The 26,678-nt window shown below is 48.8% G+C and overlaps 1 protein-coding gene across 2 annotated transcripts in view; it reads left to right on the top strand.

Annotated features, from left to right (window-relative positions):
* Positions 1-26,678, top strand: part of LOC138515668 (C-type lectin domain family 4 member F-like) — a 281,439-nt gene that overhangs the window by 116,790 nt on the left and 137,971 nt on the right. The window contains exon 3 of one of the 2 annotated variants that reach the window (XM_069630350.1): positions 24,613-24,720. The exons of the other annotated variant lie outside the window; for it this stretch is intronic. Within the exon in view, the coding sequence (XP_069486451.1) occupies positions 24,613-24,720 (108 nt within the window). The remainder of the gene's footprint in view (positions 1-24,612; positions 24,721-26,678) is intronic. 2 annotated transcript variants of the gene reach the window in all.

Here is a 26,678-nt window from a genome sequence, read left to right as displayed (position 1 = left end):
AGGCTCTTTCTTGATTGGTCACCCTTGCACTGCCTCTGGGCCTGCAGAGGCAGAGTGCCTCACACACAAGTACTGCCTCATACATAAGTACTGGGACGAGGAAGAATAGGTATAGGAGTAAGGAAGGCATTAAACACAAGTAATGGCGCAACACCATTGAGTTGACTGGGCTTCAGCACTACCCCCCCTGAAGTGTTGGGCTATATTGACTCAACCTGGCTAACCTTTAGAGCAGTTGCCGGACCGAACAGGACACAGATATTAAACGGCACCTGGTTTTTGCTGTTAACAAGAACCCAGCAATTACCAACGTAAAGCATTTCACTGTTAGTACCTGCATTCAAATGCCACATTGTTTAGGCAATTGAAATCGTGATGTGGGTTTAGTACTTGCATGCCAGGGGAGTCATTGGAAGGGTAGAGAGAGAACAGGAGACTTAAAGGAGAGAGTTAACTGCTTGTAACATTGAATCTGCACTAGAATAGTCTCATTGAAATGCGTAAATAAGTTGGATGCCCCCACACAAATAAGGATCACCATCCCCACTGCCTGAGAAGTTAGCGCCTCTCCCAACATTCGAAGGGTTAGCCCCCCCGAAATGAAGGTTTTGTTGTGCCCCTGTACACAAGCACACACACCATTCACCATATACACACCCAGTCATCCATACCTTTACGTGTGCACCCTTTCACCATACAGGCACACACACCCAGGCAGCCACCCGTACATTTAAGTGTGCACCCTTTCACCATACACTCACACAGGCAGCCACCTATACATTTAAGTGTGCACCCTTTCACCATGCAGGCACACCCAGACAGCCACCCATACATTTCAGTGTGCACCCTTTCACCATACACACACAGGCAGCCACCTATACGTTTGAGTGTGCACCCTTTCACCATAGACTCACACACGTACACGTCATGGAGTTGAGGGGAGCCCTATTACTTCAAAAAGAAATTGGGGCTCATTACGGGTCCAGCGGTAACCGTGCCGGTGCTACCGGCGGGTTGCCGCCTGACCCGTAAAAAATTACTAGCACCTGACTTCCCGGTGCCACCATGCTATTTCAAATCCGGCAGCCGGGAAATCAGGTGCCGGTAATTTCGTTAATCCTCAGACTCCACAGGAATGGGGACACAGAAGCACCTGCACCATTGTTAACAGTGCCGGTGCTTCCATGACGGGTCTGCCTACCGTGGCTGCTGTGCCTGGCAGGGTCAGACCTGTCGGGCACGGCAGCCCCGGCAGGCAGACCTATAATATGCCGGTCTGGAAACAACAGTGCCTGTAAGCTTACCAGCACCATTGTTTCCGGACCGGCATGGTCAGAATGAGCCCCATTGTTTCTTTCTTAAGTCACTGGGCTTCATCACGAGTCTGGAGGTAACCTTTAAATGCAGCAGTAGTGCTATTACCACCGCATTTAAGTGTCCGCCAGCGGGAAATCTGCCGGCGGTAATAGCGCAAATGTTCTCCATTGGGCCCAATGGGGAATGAGGAATTCCCGAATGGGCCCAATGGGGAATGGGCGCTAACCGTTCCGCCAAACTCGTGATCCAGCGCTAATAGCACCGGGGGGTTTGGCGGTAGAGCTAATAGCGCCGGTGGCAATACCACCGGCATTACCACCCAACTCGTGATGAGGCCCACTATAACGTCATAAAGAAATTCCATAACCAAAATATTTTTTTTATGAAGGCTGAGTGACTTCAAAACAAACTATTTCTTTTTTAAGTCATGGGGTTCCCCCCACCCCATGACATGGAGGCCTCCAGTCTAGGGTCTTCCATGTCACGGGGTAGGGAGGCCCTAGGACTTCAAAAAGAAAGTTTCTTTTTGTAGTCACTCTGCCTTCATAAAGAAATTATTTCTGTTTCAGAAATGTTCTTTATGAATGCAGAGTGAATTTCAAAAGAAACTTTTTTTTTTTTAGAAAAAAATATTTTTCTTTTTTTTTTTATTGGGGCTCTCTCCCAGGACATGTGCTGGCGGGGACCCCCGCACCGCGGGGGCTGCGGGGGCCCTGTAACGCCAGTGTGAACAGTAAGGATGTGAAATTAACTATCGTACTCGGCCTGACGACATTTCCCATAGTGTAAGAGCTAAAACATAGATAAGGAAGGGAGTGGGAGAGTGGGAAGGAAATGGAAACAGACAGGCGACTACCGTACTAGGCCTGACAACATTTCTGGTAGAGCCGGAGAAAAACAAAAAGTGAGGGAGAGGGGTGCAGAAAGGGAGGGGAGGAACAAAACAAGTGACTATCATACTAGGCCTGACGACATTTCAGATAGTGCTGGAGGGGTGGTGGGGAGTTAAAAAACAGTAATGGGAGGGTGTAGGAAACAGACGAGGATGCTATCATATTAGGACCAGGGACAATTCTGATAGAGTAAGTGCATAGAAGAAAGTAAGGGGAGGAGATAGGAAAAGAAAGAAGGGAAAGGAAGAGAGAAAAGAGAGTAAACAGTCAAAAGAGTGGAGAAGCAAGAGTGGAGAGCGAATACAATTGCAGAAGTCAGTAGTAACACATAATGTTGCAAGCCAGGATACAAGATGAAGATGGGAACAACATGATTCAGGGCCACCATGAGTACAATATGCAAAGGAAGTCCAGCATGAGAGTTAAGAACGAGTGACGCACCGTGAATGAATGAAGTCCATAAAAGTCAAATCCAGCATTGGCCACAAGACAGTGATGGTGAAGGAAGGCACCAGGTGGGCGGGGCTTGCTAAGTGGTGAAAAAGAGCAGCAGGCAGGAAGGTACCAGGTGGGCGAGGCTTAGGCCAGGTGACCTAGATCCACTTGCACCTGCTCCCGATCTGCAAGGAAAAGAAGCTGGAGGGCTCCTTAAGTAGGGAAACAGAGCGGCAAGCAGGAAGGCACCAGGTGGGCGTGGCTTGCTAAGTGGTGAAAAAGAGAGGGAAGCAGGAAGGCACCAGGTGGGCGGGGCTTGCTAAGTGGTGAAAAACAGGGGCAAGCAGGAAGCCAGCAGTTGGGCGGGGCTTGCTAAGTGGTGAAAAAGAGCAGCAGGCAGGAAGGCACCAGGTGGGCGGGGCTTAGGCCAGGTGACCTAGATCCACTTGCACCTACTCCCCAGTAATGAGGTGGTGGTTGGTCCAGGCGCATGGTGCGTTTGAGAGGATGGTCGTATTGCAATTGAGATCAGCTATCCAGTCAAGGATGCAGCCTTTGTTGTGTGTGGGTTGTGAAATGTGATGGGTGAATCCTAATTCTGAGATGGTGTTGACGATGGTATTAGCTTTGTCATCTTTCTGGTCATTGAGACCTAAGTTGAAATCGCCTAGGAAGAGTATTCGTGAGTTGGGCTTGGGATTATTGGAGAGTAGGAGAGCTATGTCGTCATTGAAGGATAGAATGGGGCCTGGTGGTCTGTAGATGAGGTGAGTGGGGATGGTGCTTGTGTGTGTGGTGGATAGTTTGATGGTGAGGAGTTCTGCAGATGGGAGAGTTTGGTTTTGAATGTGCCTAATGTTCAGGGAGTTTTTAGCGATAATGGCTACTCCGCCACCTTCGGCTGTTTGTCTGTCTGCGCGATAGATAGTGTAGTCATTGGGTATGACTAGCGCTAGTGCGGGACCGGAGGCAGGGTGAAGCCAGGTTTCAGTGATTGCTATGACATCTAATTCGTTGAGGGAGATAATGTCTGCGATGTCTAAGGCGTGGGCGACTAAGGATCTCACGTTGATGAGTGCGCCTTTGATTGTTTCAGGGGTGTGACATGGTTTTCTGGTGTGGGTTCGGGGGGAGGAGGTGTTAGGACAGGGCGGGGTCTGATCGGTGGGTAGCATATGGTGTGTGATGTGGGTGACTGATTTGGGTTTTGTACAGTTTGTTTTAATGTCTGGCTTGGGGGTGGTCAATAGGATATGTGTTCTAGATCTGAGGCGGTTAAGTCTCGATGCGACTAGACTGGGGTTAGATATACTAGTAGTGAGATTCTTAGGGGTGTGCATGTCAGAGGTGGTGGATGGTATTCCTTTTTGTGTGCTAGATGTAACAGTTGAGCTGTGAAGCTTGGTGAAGACAGATTGGAAGGCGTTTGTGTTGGGTAGGAATGGGGTGGGACAGGGGATGGGATGGCGTCTTTGGCAGGCTGGTCTACTAAGTTCATTGTGGTGGGAGAGGAAGTATGCTCCTGTGCATAGGATGTCATGCGAGACCATGCAGAAAGGAAACATGATGTAGAAGATCCAGGTTGGCATAGCTGAGGTTGGATTATCTAGGAGGGGTTCAGTAATGCTGTCACTGGGCTGGGGTGCGTGCCTGTACAGTAGTCTGTAGTGTACTCAGGTGTTAAGGCTCGAGCATGTGAGATCTGTGCAGGAGTAAGGAGCTGAGAAGCTGGGGCCAGGTCAGATAGAAAGCAAGGGTGCACTCAATTGAGATGCTGGGGCGCATTTGTGTGAGATGTTAATACATAATCAGATATTGGTACATAGTCAGTTGCAATGCTGGCCGAGGTTGCTAGAATGCTGAGGCACAGTAGTAAGAGATGCAGACATAAATGTTAGGGCACAATTGGCTAACGAGCTGCTGCTCAGTTAGTTGATGTTCTAATAACAGATGGAGAATAGATTCCGTGCATGAGCTGATATAGTGCTAATACATGATTGATTGAGGTCAGCACAGGTCAGTTCAGATGTAGGCTGCAGATATGAGTCAGTTATACAACTTGGAATGAACACGCACTCGAGTTATTGTTAGCATATAGGAGGTGTATACGGACGTTTGCCAGACGAATTTGCAGTATGCTGGCAATAGGGGACGTTAGTAATGGCTGTAATTATCAGGCAGTTAGGCATGGCAATAACAGCCAATAGCAGTAGGCAGATAATGCATAGTATAATCAGTTATGCGGCCGGTTTAGTACAAACATGTAAGAGAGGCACACAGCACTGGTAGCAATCCAATAGTGAGCAAATTGTCGTTCGTTATGGAACGTTGTTAGTTTAAATTTCAAGGCGGGCTTGCGAGGAGCGGCGTAGTCCTTATTCGAGTCTGCAGGACGAGGTAGTGTGCAGGCAGTGCGGATGAGGGGCGCCGCAGTTTGTCATCGGCAGACAGTTCCTTGAGGGGAACTGGCGTGGCAGGCGATCGGGAGGGTGCAGTGAGGCTTGCAGGTGAGAGTCAGAGGGTAAGGGTCAGAGGGTTGGTAGTGCTGCAGGGCTTGTTGGAGACCTGGCTCGCAGCCGCTATGTGGCGGAAGCTGGGGCTCTGAATTTTTACAAATTTTAAGTTCAAAACCCTCTGCATTATTCACAAGGCCTACTGGGGCCTGGGGCCAAATTACCTTCAACTCTCTCTTCCCAAATATCTTCCTTCTCGAGCTCTTCTGCCTCCAACTCCCTCAGTGTCAGTCGCTTCTCCAAGCAATGAGTTGGTGGTAGATCTCTCTCTTCGGCAGGGGCCTCCCTCTGGAACAGCCTTCCTGCCTCCCTGAAACTTGAGAAGAACCATCTCCGGTTCTGTAAGCACCTCAAAACCTTCCTCTTTGCTTCCGCTTTCTCTCCCTCTCTCCCCTGCTGAATTCCAGGCTAAATCTGCACTGAACAACACTACCTGCCCACCCTGTCTGGTTAGGGTGCAAGCGCCACCAGTTGCACACCTGAACTGCCTTCTCTGGCAACCCTGCACCTAGGAAATGTTTCTGCCTCCCTACAGTCCCCCTACCAGCACTTATGTCTGCACTTACCTTGCACTTGCCACCATCTGGCTGTTTTTATTATCTTATTTATTCTACTACCCCTTGTACTGCACTTTCCCCTCGCCTTTCCCCAGCTCGAACTTTCCCCTCTCCCCCCCTCCCTTGCACTTGCACGATCTGAATGACACCGGGCCTAGTAGGATCATTGTCTGTCGTCCCTTTGTTCCCCCCCTTGCCTCATTGCGCCTTGAAACACTTGTGTATAGGTGTGTTATAAATGCCATATCATATCATATCATAATCCCCCGCCCCCAGATCGTATTGAGTCAGAGGATCCCTGGACTCCGTCCTAATGTCCACCATTAAGGGATGGGCTCAATAAAATACATGTTTCCTTGGGAGGATAGTATCTTGCCTCTTCAGCCGACACCCCCTGTGCCAAGGCTTCATTCGTTAATATTAGTTGGATATAGTCACCTTGAACATATGGCAAGATGACTATATCCGCCTCTGTGCGATATCATCTCTTATGACAGAGGTACACCCTCTGATCTGTCATATCCAATTGATACTCTTGTTCGTCAAGGTGTTTTCGGTCTCATGGGATCCTGGCCTCAGTTTCGGGGCATTAAACATGTAAAAGATTGCCCTACTTTCAATCCCTGCCTGGGCTCTGGTGGCATTAGATAGCGGCCCATGTCCAATATTATGTTAACCATGTGAAAATGCTATCACTACCACCTCAAACTTCTCAGACGCATTTTTCCCTACCTCTCCTACCCGACTTGCCACAGTTACGTCTATTGTGATGTCGAGACTGGATTATGCCAACTCCCTATGGCTAGGTGCTGCGTCATACCAGCTCAACAAACTCCCAAGAACCCAAAACGCTGCCGCAAACCTGCTTCTCGCCCTGCATCAAAGAGACCACATCTCACCAGCTCTCTGAACCCTCCACTGGCTCCCAGTCGGATGATGGGCCACTTCCAAGACCCTATGCATCACTCACCGAGCAGTGCACAAGACCTACAAGAAAAGATAAAACCTTACCTCCCAACTCACACCCTAATATCAAGCACTGCCCTCCTTCTAGTGATTCCAACCTCTAACTCTGTCAGGATCTGAGGATTCGCCTTCTCAACCTTGGCCCCAACTCTGTGGAACTCACGCCCCCCACTTATTCGACACACCCAAGACTATATGACCTTCCACAAAGATCTATAAACGTGTCTCTTTCCGTAATGCCGACCTCGACCATCTGAGGAGACTGAGTCCTTGCAACCTGATGACAAATGCTCAATGAGATCTGGAACAAGGACGCCACTGGATAAGTTCTATGTGTTAAAATCACAGCAAAAATGGCCTTGTACATAAAATATCACTGCAAAAAGGCTGTGGTTTTGCCGCTGCAATCCATGTAAAGGATACAGGGGACACCCCCTCAAACCCTGTACCCATTATACCATTTAAGGGGAGCAGGGGACACCCCTGCAACCTCCGCTCCCCTTAAATGGGGTAATGGGGTACACCTTTAACGGGACAAACCGCAGCATTTTTGCAGCTCTTTCTTTTTTACAGGCGACATTTGTGCTGCGATTTTATCACTGGATATGCTTATTAAGTCACTATTAAGCAAACACACGCTTGAAATCCGGAATAGCGAACTCCTTAGATCATAACTCCACCCAAAGACTCACTTTCCTTATCACTATGCTCACTCTCTACTCTACACAAACACACAATTAGAGTGCATCTACACCCCTCGATCAATTTCGGCCTAGCTGCTCACATACAAAAATTACCCCATAAACACCTCATCATTCTAATAAAATGCAGCTATATCCCATGACAAACTGGCCTAGCTGCAAACATAAGCGTCCTTCAGGCCTAACGCAGCCATTACCCAGTCTGGGTGTCCCCTCGCCAGACTGCACACATTGAACCAATATCAATACCACCACACCTAATGCTAGGATGCAGCTACCATCAGGCAATTATAATTGCTGCACCCTGCACCCTCCAACACCTTACTCTCTCAATTGACCTGGACTACGGTCCCAGAGGGCGTTCAACCTACCAGCGCTTTGAGGTCATACCAATGATATATAGAGTGCTATATAAATGCCAAATAACATAACATAACATAACCTAACATATAATGGGTGTGAGACTGGCTACCGGTTAACAGGATCAACTGTTGGTTTAGTCCGATGAATGTCGTTCATGCCTCTCACATTCTCAGAGGTCGACTGCTTGGGGTTCCCTTTGCTGTCGTTGACACACATATTGGTCTTATAATGTGGGGGGACCAATCCCTTCGCAATACCTGTTGCTCACCCTGCCGAGTTGAGTATGGACTCCTTTTGAAATTTAGACAATTGAAACCCTGCTCACTACATTGATCAGTTTAGCCACACCATCTGTCAGTTTACCACCCCCCCTAGTATTATGTTTAGCGTATGATTTAGATTGTGTTCACATCCACAGACCCCGGTAGCATGCAATGCTTCCGTTTAGCGATTGGGACTAGATGGAGAATTAGCTACACCTTTCCCAGATGTTTTTCCCTTGGAACTGGGACGTCCCACTGCCTTTTTGGCCACCTTGCCCCTATCAATGGGAACAATTGTGGCAGATTAACTGTACTCCCAATTGTGCCCTCCATGACTGTTTCACCATCGGCCTCGCCCCGTTCAGACTACGGGCGAATCTGTTGTGTAGACTTATATCAGATACCACCTGGGCAGAAACTAAGCTCAGATCAACATTGGTGTCCGGTCAAAGGATCGACTCAAAAGGGTCGAATGACAAAAGGGTTGAGTCAAAACGACCTAATTTTTTTTTAAATGTCTATTTTTTATTTTTTTATAGGTACACCAAAAAACGGGGGTTTGTAGACCCCCCAAAAATAAATAAATAAATAAAACATTCAATAAAACATTCAACCCTTTTTTTCTGTCGTTTTGACTCGACCCTTTTGTCATTCGACCCTTTTGATTCGAACATTTGACCTATAACCATCAACGTTTATTAGGTCTACACAGTCAGCCACATCCTTCCCTCCATCTCCGGTCATCATCAAATGAAGTAGATGGATGTCAGGGATTAACTCCTGTTGCCGCTCCCCGGGCAACAAATGTATTTCGATAATCTTTTCAATAGCAGGACCTGCTGACTTTAAATTACGCACTGGGATGAGGTAATTTTTATCCCCCCTCCTGACCAATATTATTTGCTACAATGCATTAGTCAAGGGGGTCCTTACTGACCAATTTTTATGCACACTTCAACACCACTGTACTTACACGGTGAGGGCTGGGAACACCCGCATCCAGAGGCTCAATCAAATCCTGTTCTACCTGTCCCACTTCTTGGAGAACACATTTATATTTACAATTTGTAAGGGGACCTCCATTGACATCAAACAACAAGTGCTTGATTTTGGAAATTAGTTAATTGACCTCTTGTATAGGTTTAAAATGTTTAAAAGCTCTTTTCAATCCAAGTCCTTGTGAGACACTAGAGTTCACCTTATGCTTCACCATTTTGGCCAATATAAAACCTTGTTTGGTTAAAAACTTCAAATATATAATGGGAAATAAAACAAGAAAAAATAAACAAATGTTAGTAGAAAACTACACTGTGACTTTTCGGAACAATCTATTGAGTGAGCGAGGAACGCGTGACAGCTTAGGTAGCAGCCATCGTCTGTCTCCCCCTCTGCGTTCCTCACAAATCCTTTTATGGGGAGGAGCTTTTCCAGGCTACACAAACTTTCACAGAACAGGTAATGTGGACCTCAGACTTCCGAAGAGATAACCTGGCTTATCTTCTTCAGTAGCGCTACTCCGCACCACAAAGGAAGAAGAACAATGAACAGAAATTCAGCTTTACCGGGTACAGCTCCTGGTGAGTAGGCCGCTCACCCCTGCTATAGTGAAACTCCCTGCAGGAGCACAACTCCCGTGCCCTTGATCCCCGCAGGCTACAAGATATCAGATGGGCCAACAATAATGAGGTACTTTACATTGCTTCATTGTTAAGAACCTCTAAACCTAAGGACATAAGAGCTGATTTTAGAAATCCCCTACTGAATGTGGCATGGACCAGTACATTGTTGGGACAGTAGCAGTCAAGTTACTAATATGCATTGTCCTGGAAGGGGCGTGTGATGCTCATTCAAGTTATGTCTTATCTATGTGTAAAGGATGGGCTGTGCTGTAAATGCCAAGCAGGTAAAATAAAGATAATTTAAAAAAATGTTGTCCTCGTCTCCCCAGCTGAACCACCGACTACCATTTTCCATGAGAAGACCCAGTCGCTGCTACAGCTGTTCAGCCTCCTCCCTGTTGGGGGTCTCTGGTTGCCCCCACGCGTGCCCGTGAGCCCCTCCACCCACAGACTCAGACCAGACACGTCTGTGTGCTTCGGGCTCCCCGGTCGCTCTGACGCGGCCGGGAACGCCCCGTTTATTTAAGGCGCACGCGGCGACGTGCAACGTCACGTCGCCGCGTGCGCGTCTCCCTCACGGGGCAACGCCACACTCCTCCTTTTTCCGGGAGGAACAACAACAACAGATACTTCCAAAAATTGCACTGCACACAACATAACAATTACAAACTCAGAGCCCATGCCCCTTTAATGACAGCCTCCCGATTCCCCTTACTCCGGACCACAGTCAATCGGCCCCAGCACATAGTCTCCAAGATAGGCAGGTCTCCCTCGCCCAGCCCTCTGGGGGTACCTCCCGCCTACCTCAGCCGCAGGAGTACCAGCTGCTCCAGTGCCTCGTTCTGGCGACCCCACGAGTTCCCCCCGGGGGGTATCTTCATCCGGGAGGACAGTCTCATCCGGGTCAGGCGGGAGCTCAGCTCGAGAGTCCCCCAGTTTCTTAAAGAAGCTCACATTCCGAGTGACAGCCGACTTCCCGTCCGAGGCCGTTACCATCGATCCCTTTACTGCCACCACGTCCAGCGGCTCCGGTTCATATGGGAGCGAGAGTTTTCCTTGGGGATGCCGATTCCTGATCAGCACTTCGTCGCCCGGTTCCAGCCGCTGCGGACGAAGACCCCGCCGTATGTTCTCTTGATGTGTCCTTGCCTGTGGCTCCGCTTCCACCCGTTGGTCATCTATTACGCCGGGTTCCTTTTCATGTACCTCCGGGAGGAGACCTCGGGGGCACCTTCGGAACAGGACTTCAGCCGGGGCCACCCCCGTTGAGGCGTGTGGGGTGGTGCGGTACACTCTCAAGAACTGGTATAGCGCCCGCTGGAGGGGCTGGCCCTGTCCCTGGGCTATCCTGAATGTTTTGTTCAATGTCCTCATCAGCCTCTCCGCGTCCCTGTTCGCACGGGGCCACAGCGGGGACACCTTCCGGTGCGCCACTCCACAGCTCTCCAGAAATTCCGAGAACCTAGCGCTCTGGAATGGGGACCCATTATCCGAGCACAGAGTAACGGGAAACCCATGGGTGGCAAAGATTTTCTCCACAGCGCCCACCACGTGCTCAAATGCCACCGACTCGACGAATTCCACCTCAGGGTATCGGGAGTATTCATCCACAATGGCCAGGAAGTGAGTGCCTACGGCCGTGGATCCGAAGTCCGCATGTACGACCTCCCACGGCCGGGTCCCTCGTGGCATTACTTCGATTTCAGGCTCCCGCTGGACTGGGGAGGCCACCTGGCACCACACACAGGCCGCTACGAATTTGTCCACTTTTTTCTCTAGCTCGGGAAACCACACCTTCAGCCTCAGTCTCGCCTTCGTCTTGGCGGCCCCTTGGTGTCCCTGGTGTGCCAGGTTGATGACTTCATGGATCTTGGAGCCCGGCACCACCAGGCGATCGCCCCGCAGCAGCAGGCCCGACTCCGTGAAGGACAGTTCGTCCTTTACCTTCCAGAGTTGCTCGAGGGTCACTTTAGCTTCTTGAGTGCGCCCTGCCACCAATTCCAGCACGGACTTCCAGGACCCCGACCGCATCGAGCTCCTCAAGATGCGGAAACACTCGTCGTTGGCCGCAGCACTCTCCAGTTCGGGTAGCGGCATTGCGTTGGGGGTGGCACCCTCTACCACCATCCTGACGTGGTCATCGGCTTCCTCAGCACACGAGTCTTGTGCGGGTCCTCCACCGCCCACCGGGTGCCTGGACAGGTAGTCAGCAGCATTGTTGGTACCCGGCCGGTAGATTAGGGTGACGCTATACTCCAGAAGGGCCAACATCCACCTCTCGATTCTGGCTGGTGGTTTTGAAGATGATCCGGCCATGATCGGAAGCAGCGGCTTGTGGTCCGTTACCACTGTCACGGGTCTCCCCAGCACATAAAGCCGAAAATGCCGACAGCCCCACAAGACAGCCAGGGCCTCGCGTTCAATCTGCGAGTATCTCTGTTCGGTCTCGGAGAGGGCTTTGCTGGCATATGCCACTGGCCTTATCCCCCCATCTCTGCCCACTTGGGTGAGCACAGCACCGAGGCCAAACGGGCTGGCGTCCACCACAATCTCGGACTCCAGGGCGGGGTCAAAAAAAGCCACGGTATCATCTGCTGTCAGGGCGCCTTTGATGTCCTCGAACGCCGACTGTTCCAACGGGCCCCACTGCCAGGTGGTATCCTTTTTCGTCAGGGCCCTCAGAGGCTCCGACCTCGAGGCTAGATTCCTGATGAAGCGCCCACAGTATGTTACCATTCCCAGGAAGCTCCGCACATCTGACGCCGACTCAGGGGGGCGCGCGGTCCTGATGTCCTGGACCTTCCTGGGGTCCGGAGATACACCGCCCTCCTTGAAGATGAAACCAAAGAACCCAATGGTCGGGCGGAGGAACTCGCACTTGTCCTTGTGGAGAGTGAGCCCCAGCGACTGCAGCCTCTCGAGGGTCTTGGCCAGACGTCTCAGATGTTCAAGTTCCGTCCTGGCAAAGACCAGAATGTCGTCACTAATGTTTAGGACGCCCTCCAGGTCTGCGAGAGCGCCTCGGATCAAGTTCTGAAATACCTCGGCTGCTGACGACACTCCGAAACTCAGCCGCTTGTATCGGTAGAGCCCCCTGTGGGTAGTGAAAGTTGTAATATATCGGGACTCTGGGTGGAGGACAACTTGGTGGTATCCAGCTCGTAAGTCCAACTTAGAGAAGAACCGGGCCCCCTGCACTTCAGCAATGATGTCATCGATTGTCGGGGTCAGGTGTCGTTCTCTCCTGATGGCCTTGTTGGGCAGCCTCATGTCCACACAGATCCGGACGGAGTCCGGCTGTTTTGGTTTCCTCGCCACTACGATAGGGGATACCCATGGTGTGGGGCCCTCCACCTTTTCGATTATATCCAGGTTCACCAGGTTGTCTAGTTCCCTGTCCACCTGGTCCCTTAGATGAAACGGGATCCGCCTGTGTTTCAGAGCCACGGGCTGCACCGATTCATCAATGTGGAGCCTCACGGGGTCACCCTTCATTCTCCCAATCCCTTTAAAGATGTCAGCATATTTGTCCAGCAGATCGTTGATGTCCTCTAAGTAGACTGAGTACGCGAAGCTCACTATGCCAAGAGCCTCCGCTGCCGCACAACTCAACAGGGTGTTGCTGCTCACCGGAGTCACGTAGAAGCGGGCCTTGATCTTCGACCCGTCATGCTCCACCTTGGCGACAAACGCACCGTCCAGTGGCAGGGGCACCCGCCCACCAAATGCAAAAATGCGGGCTCTCGGCGTCGCCAGCCTCAGGGGGTGGGTTGAGCGCGGCATAATGTCCTCTCGCCATTACGTTGACTGAGGCCCCCGTGTCGACCAGCACCGGGACCGGCGAGCAGTTCACCTCCACGACGCATCTCGGCTGTCTCCTGCTCCTCCCCTTGAGGACTTCCATGCTGGAGACGAAGAAGATATTCTCCTCATCCTCTTCCTCCGCTTCTTCCGCCGGCGTCTCCTCTCCCGCCTGTTCCACCTGAGCTACATTGGGCGGGCGGTTTTGGCGAGGGGTCCACAGACGGGGTTGTCCCCTCGGAATCAGTACAGGCAGGGTCGCCCTGCACACCCTCGAGAAGTGGTCGGGCACCCCACAGCGTCCGCAGATCTTTCCTATTGCCATGCACTCAGACGAGTGGGGGAGGTCATAGCCGCACTTCTGGCATGACTCCACTGGCTTACCAGCTCTGTCTCTGGGAGCCCCACCGGGCCTTCGCACCCCTCTGCCGCCTCGCCAGACAGCGCACACCTCTTCCGGCCTCGCTGCGCGGGATCCGGCCTCCATCTTGTTGGCACGGGCCTCCGCCACCTCATGGCACCGCCCGAGCTCCAGGATTCTGGGCAGGGTGAGTCCGGGCTCTCTCAGGACCTGTCGCCTCAGCTTGCCAGATGAACATGCCTGGATTAGCATGGTCCTCATCATATCCTCCGCATCCCCCCACGCACACCCTTGGGATAGGCGGCGCAGGCGGCCATAGAAGGTGTCGAGCGTTTCATCCTCCTTTTGTCTCTCCGAGAGCATGACGAACCTCTCATAGTCCACGTTGGCAAGGGGAATGAAATGCGCGAGGAGGGCGGCTTTGGCTTGGTCATAGGAGTTGTCCACCGGAGTTAACGACTCAAATATCTCCTGTACAGCTGCTCCGGCCGAATACAGCATCGTAGCCACCTTGCTGTCATTGTCCGTGACCTGGGCGGCCCGAAAGTACATGTCCAGCCGTCCAATCCATCTTCTCCATCGGGGGCCCATGCTGGACGGAGGACCCGTAGCGTCAAACTCCGGAATGGGCTGCAAGGCCGCTTGCGCCCTGGCTTGGGCCATGGCCAGGGGTGGTGGTTGGTTCGGGGGAAGAGCGGCACCAACCGTGGGTGTAGGCAGCCCAGACGTCGCAGGATGTGGGGTTGGCTGTGGGGGATTCTGTTGAAACAAATCTGCCAGGCTTTCGTCCTGCGAATCCTCCGAGGCCGTGGCAGTCGCACCCTCCAGGGCGCCGAAATCACTCATGGGCCCAAGCGCACAGGCACCCTCGTTCTAGTCCTGAGGGCCGCAACTTGCACCTCTCTCCACACTGCCACCACCCTCGTAATGATGAAAGGGTTAAAGAAGCTACCTTGAGGCGTCTCGTTCCAACGTGGATCTCAGGAGCGGGCATGCCATCACCCACGTGATGATGAAGGGGTTGAAGAGGGTCCTTGAACCAAATGTTCCAAAAATTGAGCTTCAAAAATGGAGTGGGCTGAGAAGGCCCAGCCACCTCAGTCCATCTTCCAGCTACCACACGACATTACAGACTGAAAATTGGCCAAAACATCAAAATTCAGGCATGGGCCTGCGGGTTAGGCTGCCCGCAGTCAGCTAATCCAAAAATTGGGCTTGGATGGCCTTCCGACTCCAAACCGGAGCTTTCGGAAGTTCCTCAGCCAAGTGCGCAAGATGGCCGCCAGCCGCGTGTATGGTCCGCGGCCACAGCGTGAGACGAAACATCCGCGGATGTTTCGTCGTCGGAGAAAAATTATCCGGGATCGCTCTCACCGCCGGGCCCGGGCATCCAACACTCGTCGCCACTGTTGGGGGTCTCTGGGTGCCCCCACGCGTGCCCGTGAGCCCCTCCACCCACAGACTCAGACCAGACACGTCTGTGTGCTTCGGGCTCCCCGGTCGCTCTGACGCGGCCGGGAACGCCCCGTTTATTTAAGGCGCACGCGGCGACGTGCAACGTCACGTCGCCGCGTGCGCGTCTCCCTCACGGGGCAACGCCACACTCCCTATCACCCCAACCCCTTCTCCTTCTGCTTACCCCCCCCCCCCCTTTACCCAGATGCATCCACAGCAGCCCAACATGGCTGTCCCATAAATTAACTCCTGAGACCTACTGTCCTGCTTTTTGGTGGCCAATTCGCTCTTCTCCATACACCAACTCCGAAATGGGAAATCCATAATTTTTGGGAACACTGACAGTCCTTTGCAGACACTCATGTTAACTCCTCAACAATGAATGATGCAAAGATATTGTCCCATCTGCCCATTAGAGCAACTAGTTGAAGACCATATGCAGGGGTGGGCTGGCCTTTAGGGAACTCTGGAAATTTTCTGGTAGGCCTCTGCACCCTGAGCCTCTTTTGTGTGGTATTTCCACATTTTCTCATAGGTATAGGGTTGTGCTTGTTGAAAAAGAGTAATATGGGGCCTCTTTGACAATAATTTCCAGGGCCTATTTTGAGTCCCAGTCCACACCCGTTTGTATGTATATTTTCTTTTAGTATAGTGCAGATTAAGGAGAGTGTTTCGAATAGCACAACCACTATGGGGTGTCAATTGCAAGATGATCAAAAGAAAATGATAAACAACCAGTTTCTGAAAGTTTGGTGGCATCTTGTCTCCATTTGTCAGTTGGATTTTTCTTCCTATCAATACATTTGATTTGCTTTTCAGTCCCAGTGTGATTTGTATGTTTTTCATATTTCAAATTTGTGTGATTTCTTTGCACCATTTTGTGTTGGTAGCATTGCTGCGATTTAGTCTAATTTTCTAATTTTGTCATACAAATTAACTTTTTCTCTTTACACTCTGCTAATTTGCCTTGACGAAAATCACTTGCTGTGTAGTGTTTTTCGCTCGATCCACCTTATTAGAGAGAATGTTGCTTTTTATGTATTTCATTCAACTTGGCCATGAGTCTGGAGAATGTGTGGCCTTTGTGAGAAACCTGAGGGTGTCCACACACTTATTCCTATGGGTCCTCTTTTCAGGTGGCCAGGGAAAGGCCATCACTTTTGGATCCTTACCCTGGCAGTGGAGAAGCAAGGGAGGGTCACCTGGGAGGAGGGGGGTTGGGGATTGGGGAGAGGAGGTCCCTAAGGGAGACCTGGTACTACCCCTTACCATTCCAGGATGAATCTGTAATCCCAGAAGCATGTATGGGGTATTGTTACCCCTTTCCCTCTAGCCAGGTGCTTCCATCTCAACCAGTTACTTTGAGTTAATTTCAGCATGTTTTGATTTTCAGAAGGGAAATGGGATACCATGTTTCATTATTAACTCTCCTCTTTTTTTAGCCTCTTTCTGTTGCTGGGTTTATCATGTTTTCTGGTGTTACCCCGACATTACTGGCTACATGACATTTGGACACCCCGGATTTCAGCACCTTCATACATGAGACTGTTGCCTGAAATCGGCAAAACATCAATGTGGATGTAGAAGGACCGGTCCTCAACCCTAGAATGCACGGTTTCTGGGACATTTGCACCGCAACGAGCTTCACCACGCCAGGGTAAGGCAACAGGTGCGGAGGGAGCAAAGTAGGTCCCAGTATGCAGCAGCACACCAACTCTCGCTTCCCCACAACGTCTACTCCGGGGTATGTCAACCAGCCACACACGCCATTTCTCAGTGCAGTTTACTTCAGAGTGCAAAGCACATCAAGCGGTGAGCGAATCGGATCAGCGACCTACAGGATCATTGATTTTCAACAATTGATGAGAATGGTGTCTTGTCTGTCTACAGAACCCGTTCAGAGAACACATACCTTTTGCTAGTATATAGTAAGACAAGAAAAGTTGTCGAGTAAAATCTAAAGTGGGGAGAATGAGAGAGTGTGTAAGCAGTGATAGAAGAAAGCAGAATATGTAAAGCTGGGGTAATCAAAGAAACCATCCCTCCTCTAAAGAAATACTTTTATTTAATTTTATTTTCTGAATCCCCTGTTCTATCCTGGTTGGGGAAAGGAATCTGGGGCAGAAGCTGGCATGGCTCAAAATGAAGGACTGGGACAAGGAAGAGGGGTGCGGGGTAATGCTGAGATTCCCTGCAAATTCTAATTTTCCTCATCACAGTAATACATTCCCTCTGCCTCCACACTGTTCTCTTCATATTTCAGCCCATTCTTGAAGCGGGACTTGGTCTGGGAGAATGGCTGGGTGCAACCTTTGAAACTAGTTCTGGGTTAGGAGGAGAGCCAGAAAATGAAAAGCGATTCCATGAATGAAGTGAAATACCATAAGGACTGTGACGAGCAAGAGTAGGACTAGGAGGAGTGAAGACTACCTTTAAATAATCTAGGCTAGTGAACCCGAATTTCTGAATGAGACTCAAGAAAATGTGCGGATCAATTCCTGGGAGGGGCCGCTCATGCCTGCTGAATGATGCACAACACCCGCGCATGCGCACAGGCGCTGGTAGAGAAGCTTCTCGTAACTGTTGCCAAACTCTGGAGTTTATTCTGAATATCATTTGCCGCACCTGTTTATCTCGCCCAATATGGGATTGATGAGGTTTCTTACTGGAAATGCCTGTGCAATTAAATGGACATTCTGTAGCCACTAATCCTATTTTTAGCTTCTTGCATAGCTGCACTTCCGGCCTTAAAATGTTAACTTCCTCTGTTGAGCAAAGCTGAGTGATGGCGAGTGCTGAAATCAAACCACAGGTTATGCTGTTCCTAGGTATTGCTACAGACTTCCCAACAGGCTCTGTATGTCGCTCGGAATGATTATTAATGATATTATTAATAATCATCATCATATTGAAAATTCTTAAGGGATCATAAGAGAGAGTTGGATGGGCACATTTGAAAACACTATCGGTGCGTTTCCACGTGGGCACCAGTGGCTTGCCTTTGGAAGGGGACCAAACCCCTCATGACATATTCATCAATCGGGGTGCCAATCCTTGCACCTCTCTAGCTCCCTTTCAAAGGATGCTCTGCGTGGAGATGTCCACTTGCGCTCCGGCAGCGACCACCCCGGTGGCCTATACGCGGTGTCCAGATTTGGGGACAATGTACGTGGTTACAGGCATTAGAACCTTTCCCTATCCTGGCCAGGCACCACCCATCCGTAGTGCCACCAAGGAATGAGAGTCGGAGTCGTTTCGAACCGGTCACAGCCCGTACTTTATTCCCTGATTAATTTACAGTATGGACGCGTTACTTATTATTTTTTATACTGTGCCAGCTCACCACCATAGTGGTCTCAAAGCACGTAAACCTTGTCCGAGTTCGGGTGAATTAAGTCGCCAGGAGAGCATTGACCAAAAAATGGTGTAATCTATCTATATTTATACAAGTGAACATTTGTGGGTTTGTGGCTGGGCAAAGAATTGTTCCTTATGCAATTCCACACCTTTTCAACAATGTGCCACACATGTTGCATAGTTACCTGTTAGGCCCCTCTGGACAATACTGGCTACATGACGTTTGGACACCCCACACCGTGCCCCGTTGTAATTTGTCTACCCTCAGTCACATCGAGAAGATGTAATTGCATCTTCCTGTGATAACGGGGAGGAAATAAATGAATGGATGTCGATGTCTTCCACTCGCTCTTTGGGGAGTTTGGCCGGTCTGCGAGGGGGCACACACCAACCAATCGTCCAAGTAGGCAAACGTCATAATTTCCTTCTGATGAATTGGACCGAGCAGAGGAACTTGACTCTGATATCATCCTGTGAAGGTACTATGTAGATATACATCTATCATGCCCAGTGTTTTCAAGAAGTATCCCTTGGAATTCAGAGAGATGGTCCTCTGGAGTTCCTCCATCTTGAAATGTAATATATTAACAAGCAGAATCCTCCTACCAAGCAGAATCCTCCTGTCTGCCTAGGGGCCATCATTATTATGGATTAGAACACCCCAACATAACATGGGAAGTAGCTGTCTTGAGTGTCTCTCCTGGATGCCCAGGAACAGTGTTTCCACATTCAGTGCATTCTTGGGGCACAGCATCTTCACGGTCCCCTTAAATGGGGACACAGGGACCGACTCTATTGCGTTTCTCTCTCAGATGGCATCTGTTAAGGCGGATTTTCAGTATCAGGCGTGTGGACACATTCTGAGAGTCCACCCTATTCTGATGCCCAGGGACAAACACTAATGTCTAGCTAAACTCTATCTGGGTAGAGTGACTGAGCAGCAGGGCCTACAGGTTGTGAGTGTGGGGAAGGGTTCAGTTAAACACACAGAGAATACTCTTAATACGACTTAGGCGGAATACATATAAATAAAGTTATTTATTCAGGCCTTAGACAATCTCTTATCTATGAACAACCAGAGGTAAGCAGCGCACTATAAAACCTTCACTTTTGATATACACACATTCACCTTGATGTGCTCTGCTAGGAAAATTAAGACTCCATTGTTAAGTACAGTAAAAATGCATTTTCAATATACTGTAAGTGTAGTAAAGCAATTAAATAATGAAATAGAACCAGTTAAGTAATGATACTTTGAGAACTAATAGGTTGAAAATAAATGAGTTAGCAAACAAGATGCACAACCTCAGAATTAACATTCTAACCTTAAAAAGTACTTCCCTACCTAGAAAGGAAGGGGACTTAGAGACACAGGTCCCAATACAGGTATTGCCAGGAGGCTATGAGTCTCTTTAGGAAGATTGTACGATTATTGGCTTGAGCCAATAGGATGTTTGTAAGTGTTTCAAAGTTCAGTAAAAACAAGAGGAAAGTCTTTAACATGCCCTCTCTCAATCCAGCCACTTTAACGGAGACCCACAGAGAGTACTTGGCTAGAACACCACAGTTCAAGGCTAGGCAAGGGAGAGTTATGGCCTAAGACTGTACTCTCATGTAACCCCATGGAGCGAGGTGGGGGCAAAACAGGTGTGTTTACTCACCCCCTTTACTCTGATTCACTCAGGGACCACCACAGAGTTCTGGATATCACCAGGCCTTGTGGATTTGTGCCTTGGATCCGTTGGAGGATGTTCAGGCATCGTGGGTGCAGAGGTCACTTCAAGCGTGTGGTATTTGGGTCCGGCTATTTTGATGTTCTGTGCTCCGATGGATCGGTTCTGGACACATTACAACTGGACACCCAGAGCACACTGACTACTGGACCAGAACTCCGGTGATGATCTCAGAGGACTCCCAGGATGTAAAGCAGGCAGCGAACCATGATAACCACTTGAACAAAATGGCGTCAGGCGACCCAAAAGGCAGAAACTAAGAACCTGGTTCTGAAAGGCCCCTCTTTGTGGTGAAGGGTTGTCATTTATGGGAAATGCTTCTTGTTCCATACTCTGGGCATCTGCAGAGTCCTAAGGCACAACTGGGGGCTGCGACTGTTACAGAGAAGTAGCCCAGGAGCACTTCTGGCTAGTCCATCAGATTGTTCCGTGACTGTTCCGAGCACTTCTACCAGCTTGATCTTCATGCCAATGTCGGTACTGGTTGTTCCCACCAGGCTAGGGGTCACCACATCAATGAAGGTCTTAAGGAGATCTACAGAGAGGTAGAGCTTTGCCGGGCATGTGAGGAAGGGGCTGCTGGTGATCTTCCAATGATGAGTTTGGTTCTTTAGCGGGTATTCTAATGAGTCTTGGCTCCAACGAAGTTCCTCACATCACCCGGTTCCAAGCTTTTCCTCTAACAATGAGAAGTGTTCCTACAGAACTGTGCCTCCAGCCATGTTTTTATGCCCTGACTCTTATGTCGCACACAATTAGCCTAGGAACATACTTTCAATAGCGCCAAGCAAGCCCAGCTTGTTCTGAGGCGTCTCCATGTTGAAGGAAGAAAAAATAACTGTGAGAGGAGTAGTTTTAAAATGACTTCTGAGGTTAAAGTGTGAAGGGGTACACGGATGAGATGGAATTCCTCAAAAGTGAGGAATGGGCTGTGGAAAGGAGAAATGGGGTGATGAACATTTGGGGGTTATTCTGGACTGCCAACCCTACCACAAATCTGAGGGTGGAGCTCAGAAGCCCCATCTGATCTCTTAATGGTTTTTACCATTTCAAAGTCAGTGGAGAGCTAGACTCCACATGGCAATACAGTATTTCCTTTCACATGAAACCAGTGGTGGGCAACCTGTGGCCCTCCTTATGTTTGGCTTACAATTCCAATCAGCCCTTGCCAGTATAGTCAATAGTGAGCGAGTCATAGGCCAAAACACCTGGAGGGTTGCAAGTTGCCATCACCGCAGAAGATCACCTGTCGACTGCGTTCATTTTATATTAATAGTACTAACAATTTAGCAGTTATATAGCGCTACGAACCCTCAGGTATCTGAGCGCTCCTTTTTATTACCCACGGTGTGTGGTGCTCATTTATCGACCTCCGAAGGATGAAAGGCTGACTTTGGCCCTCCCAGGATTCGAACCTGCATCAGCTGGGTCGACACAGATGTCAAAGCAAACTCTACTCGCTGTGCTATCGAACGGGAACGAATTGGCTGGTAATACTTTCTTTTTCAACTACACCGCTCGGTCTATATCTCCTGCTGTGGACATAGTAGAAAGACTATCTTCCCATTACCTTAGCTGTATTATGTTTATCCTCAATGCCTGAACTAATACATATTTATAGTACCTTTTTCAGGTGAAGCTGATAAATTCACCTTGCAGCATGCCGCAAGTGCAATGGGAGGAGACACAAACAATATATAAGACACTGGACGCGTGAAGGGGAGTAAGTGCAGTACCATTCATACAACATTCTAGGGGAAAAGCTGCACTGTTTGTGATAATTCCCATTTTAGAGGTGATGAGGAAGAATTAATGGAGCAATTTTAGATGAGGGACTGCAGCAGAGAGAGTTTGGCTGGCAGCTCAAGGAAGTCTGTGCAGCCTAAATGTGGTGTTGTGTGGGTGGAGGTGAGGATAACTTGTAGGAGGAGATGAGTTTAACAGTTTTCTGAATTTAAAGTGGTTATCTCCTGGCTTGATGCTCATTGGTGGTTCCAGAGGGAGACCCCCCCCATGATCCAGTGGATCGGAGTTCTAGTCATTCCAGAAAGATATTATGGATCGTCTACAAGCCGTTTTAGATGTAACCTCCTGCAAAGGCTCTGTACTTCCTGATGTAGGAATGGAGGCATGTGAGCCACCACCACCACTGAGTACATAGTCATTTGAAGTCTACACGTTCCTTCAGAGGAAGCCGGTGTGGAGGCTTTCAGTTCCAGTTGTGGTCCCAGAGTTTTACCCTCAAGATGACAGTTGCTGCCTTATTGGATCAGCAGGAGTTGATGTTTGGGGAGGCACTGCTCATCCATGCCAGCACTAATGCTCTGGTAACTTTCACCTCATGGTCCCAGTTCAGACGCGGGACAATGTGTCTCGGGAGGTGTACGCAGAGACGACAGGATTTCGAGAGTTCTCTAAACTGTCTGCTGACCGGGATTTGACTTTACTGTCAAAGAAGAAGCTGAGATACTTAGCCTCAGTGACTGCTATTAGGTGGAGGGGGCTCTAGCAGACTGGAGATAGGAGCAAGGCCGGCACTAGACAAGTGCAGCAATTGCAGCTGCACTTGGCCTTGTGCTCATGGGGCACCCGCACGGAGGCTGAACCTCTTTCTCCGTGAATCTCCAGCACTGTATCCAGTGGCGGATCGGGAGGATAACTCAGGTGCAATGTGCTCGCCTTGGAAGCAAAAGGACACGGATCAACACAAGTTCGATCTCCGGGTACGCGCTTAGAAACCTCTGGATATTAAGCGCGTTATAAATAACCTATCATATCCAGCCATCACGCTTGCGTATTACCCCTCTCGGACAGGCCTATGTTCTTTTGCAATGTAAACGCACATCAAAAGAGAAGGGGTTAACATTCTTGCTATGCCCTGTTATGCTATCTTATTGAACCTTGTATAGCACATAGTCCACCATGAAAAAACAAGTGTCTGTGTGTGTGTTGGGGCAAACGGGCAGGTAGATGTCAAGAAAGTAGCTTTATTCTCAGTGTGCCATAAATCAATACGCATGCAGCAATGATAGCTATTGGGTTAATGTGCCTACTGCTGAGATGTACCACAAATTCCAATCCTCTCTAGTTTCATCCTTCTGATTTCAGGTTTGAGTAATGTCACTTCCTGTGCTATCATATGCAAATAAAGGGGCCCTGGCATTAATTTGCTGCACTGTGCCCCACAATTCCTAGAGCCGTCCCTGGATAGGAAGCAATGCTATGTGCTTATTGAGCAAAGTTGGGTATCTTAAAGGTGAGTGGGTGCCATCACATACATCTGGGTAGATTTAAAGAAGGCCTGTAAATCAACCGGCAGAGGTTACATACTAGGAACTGCTACGGGGATAGAACTGAGCCTTGGGGAACAGTGTCTTTTCTGCGAAATGCTTTCCATGGAATGGACCTAATCTGTTTCTGATGCCCAGAACATGTTGAGGTCCCTGTGGCAAGATCGGGTGACTGACCGCGCCAAATGCTGCAGACAGGTCATAAAGGATAAGAGCACTGTAGGGCAGTAATCATCCATATTTGACAGAAATACTCCTTTTATGTAAACCAAAGGTGATTCTGTACTATGTGCCAGTCTGAAACTTGATATTTGGGATTCACTGTAATCCCCGGGTTGTTGTGTGGTTCCTCCCTCAAGTAATTTATTTATGAAGGGGTCATAGCGGTGGGGTAGAAGAAAGTGGAAATACTTGGTTCACAGGACAGGGATTTTCTCTTATGTGTGTTTCAAAAGTGACATTATTTTAGGCATGACAGTTAACTTGCAAATCCAGGCAAGCTCTTAAGCTGAACCAATGTTCTTGTATTTTCAAATTTTTGTATTTTATTTGTAGTTTATATAGCGTTTTACGCCAACGCGCTGAACAGAACACACTGACAGTACAATTCAATATGAAATCACAGGCTACACAAAATGTACATAGTTTCCATTGCAGTTGAAGAAGATATTTCTTAGGAGAAGACCGAAAAAGAGAGTAATAAGTAATAGAATGAAGAGACAGAGGGAGAGAGTTCCAGTGGAGCAAGCAAAGTGAAAGAACGAAAGTGTGATTGAGCACAAGGGGGATGAGGAACTGATCATAGAAATTGACCCAGAGAACATAAAACACGAGAAGGAATACAGAAGGAAATGAGAGAAGGCAGATGAACCGTAGAAACAACCATGGAACTAACACTGCCGACTGCTGTATTTGTGATGTAATTGAAGTGTAATGTAATGTATTTGTCAATAAACTTCATCATTCTAAGGAGACTGTGTTATTTTAGATTTTCAGAAGATGCTTTACTTGAAAGTGGTTGATTATAATGCCAAGCGACTGCTTTCCAGTTTAAAGGCGGAAATAACAGTGAACACCACAGAACTGGATCCTGCTGGTGAGTATTGCTGCACACCGCCTACCTGCATTCCACACTCCTGCCTCTTTCACATGTCAATAGGAGACTGATTGATTGATTGATTTGTTATTTATGTGCTTATATACAAGTGTTTCAAGGCGCACCCAGCCATGGGAGGGGGTACAAAGAGTGGACAAAATAAACTATTTTACTAGGCCGAAAGTCATTCAGATCATGGAAGTGTGCAACAAGAAATGCAGGGGAGAGGTTACAGGGAAAAGTGCACCCAGAGCTGCAGGGCCCTGAGTTAAGTGCTGCGACTGCAGGGGGCAATGCCAGCCCGGGAATGCAAGATTAGCCAGGCGACAAATACAGCGGGACTGCTCAGGGGGGCCTGGTGTCCTTTTAGACTCAGAGGACACGGAGCAGCCAGTCAGAAGACAGAGCAGGAGCAAGAGAAGTCTAGCATAGGGGAGGGAGCGAGAAAGAAGAGGGGAAAAGGACAAATGAAGGTCCATGATACAGAAGCTGCTTAAAAGGAATGAAAAGTAGGTGTGGAAACTGGTTCACCTATTGTGTTGCAAAATGATTCAGCTATTGTACAAATAATATCGATATATACATGTATGTTTTGACATATTTGTGTAGAGCCTGTGAGCTTATGACCCTTAGGAAGGTGCATATGGAATGGATGGGATTACACCAGAGTATGTCTGAGTCCAAATAACAGAACTAACTCAGGAAGATGGCAAAGTACTGTCCTAATAATTATCTAAAACAGGGAGGATACGACCATCAACGGATGTACGCTCAGTCGCTTAATGATCTCTACATAATACGTTTTTCATATAAAAAATACATCAGACTGATGTCATACTGGCAATAGTGAAAATCCTATCAAGGGTCAGGTTTTGTTAAGGGAGACATATAAGTATACTTTTCTATAGGAGCTAAGATTGTTATTGGCTGTTCGTTATCAGGTGGGTAACTTATGCCTACCTCTAAAAACATGAAATTTCAGAAACATTAGATACACAGTTTCTCATTGGTCTTCAAACCATAAGGTCCTTCGTTCTATGGACTAATACAATTGGTTGTCACACTTGTGTCATGCCTGGAACATTTGCTTCATTTAGCAGCACGTAAGCCCAGATCCAGGTGCAAGGAGATAGGGCTTTGAAACTACCCCACCACCCAATTAGCCCAGCTTCTCTCATCGCCCATGCCTTCGGCAATAAAATTGTCTTTGTACTTGGGCTTGTAGAGAATTCTCATATTTGGGAAATGCACGGGAGGGGGGGCACTCACTACTGGGTCTGGGATATCAAGTTGGAGCTCTTTTTCCATCCTTGGCTCACGTGACAGGAGACCGCGATTTGGTCCATTTTGTAGCTTTCAAATGCTCTAAATGAATTCAAACTTGGCATCCTTGGTGATCTTTCTAGCACCTTAACAAGGGAAGATTCATCCTCTGCACGCTCGCTCCTTTCCCGAATAGATAGCTGACCTTGGCTGCTTCAGTCTTGATTCCAGGCCAGACAGCCTCGTTATGCAGCGCCATGAGCCTGCTATTCGGCTGCAACACAGTTTTCCATTCCCGCTTCATGGGTTCTGGCTTACTAATTTCATGATACCAATGTCCAAGTTCTGTACAATGGTGGCTTCACCTGCATCCTATTCACTACTTATAGCTGACCTCTATGATGACTTGATCTATCTTGTGTTTCAGCAACTGTACATGTATTGAGCTTCTGTTTTCTTCAACATCTTGGTTATAGCATAGGTTTCTTCTTGCCTACGTCAATAGATCGTTTCACCTCTTGCGTCATTGTTTGTCCTCTAGGACTCGTACCTTGTCATACTATATTTTCAGACATTCTGCACATTTCTTTAAGACATCATCAATTCATTTATTAGCTTCTTTTCATGCTCCCTCAGGTTTTTCCTCCTGCAGGTTATCATCACTTTGAGGGTACATTCGGTAGGGTTGTCTCATT

This window comes from Ambystoma mexicanum, chromosome 6q (genome assembly GCF_040938575.1).
Source record: "Ambystoma mexicanum isolate Mex_15411 chromosome 6q, UKY_AmexF1_1, whole genome shotgun sequence".
NCBI lineage: Eukaryota > Metazoa > Chordata > Amphibia > Caudata > Ambystomatidae > Ambystoma > Ambystoma mexicanum.
This window is presented reverse-complemented; position numbering and strand designations above follow the sequence as displayed.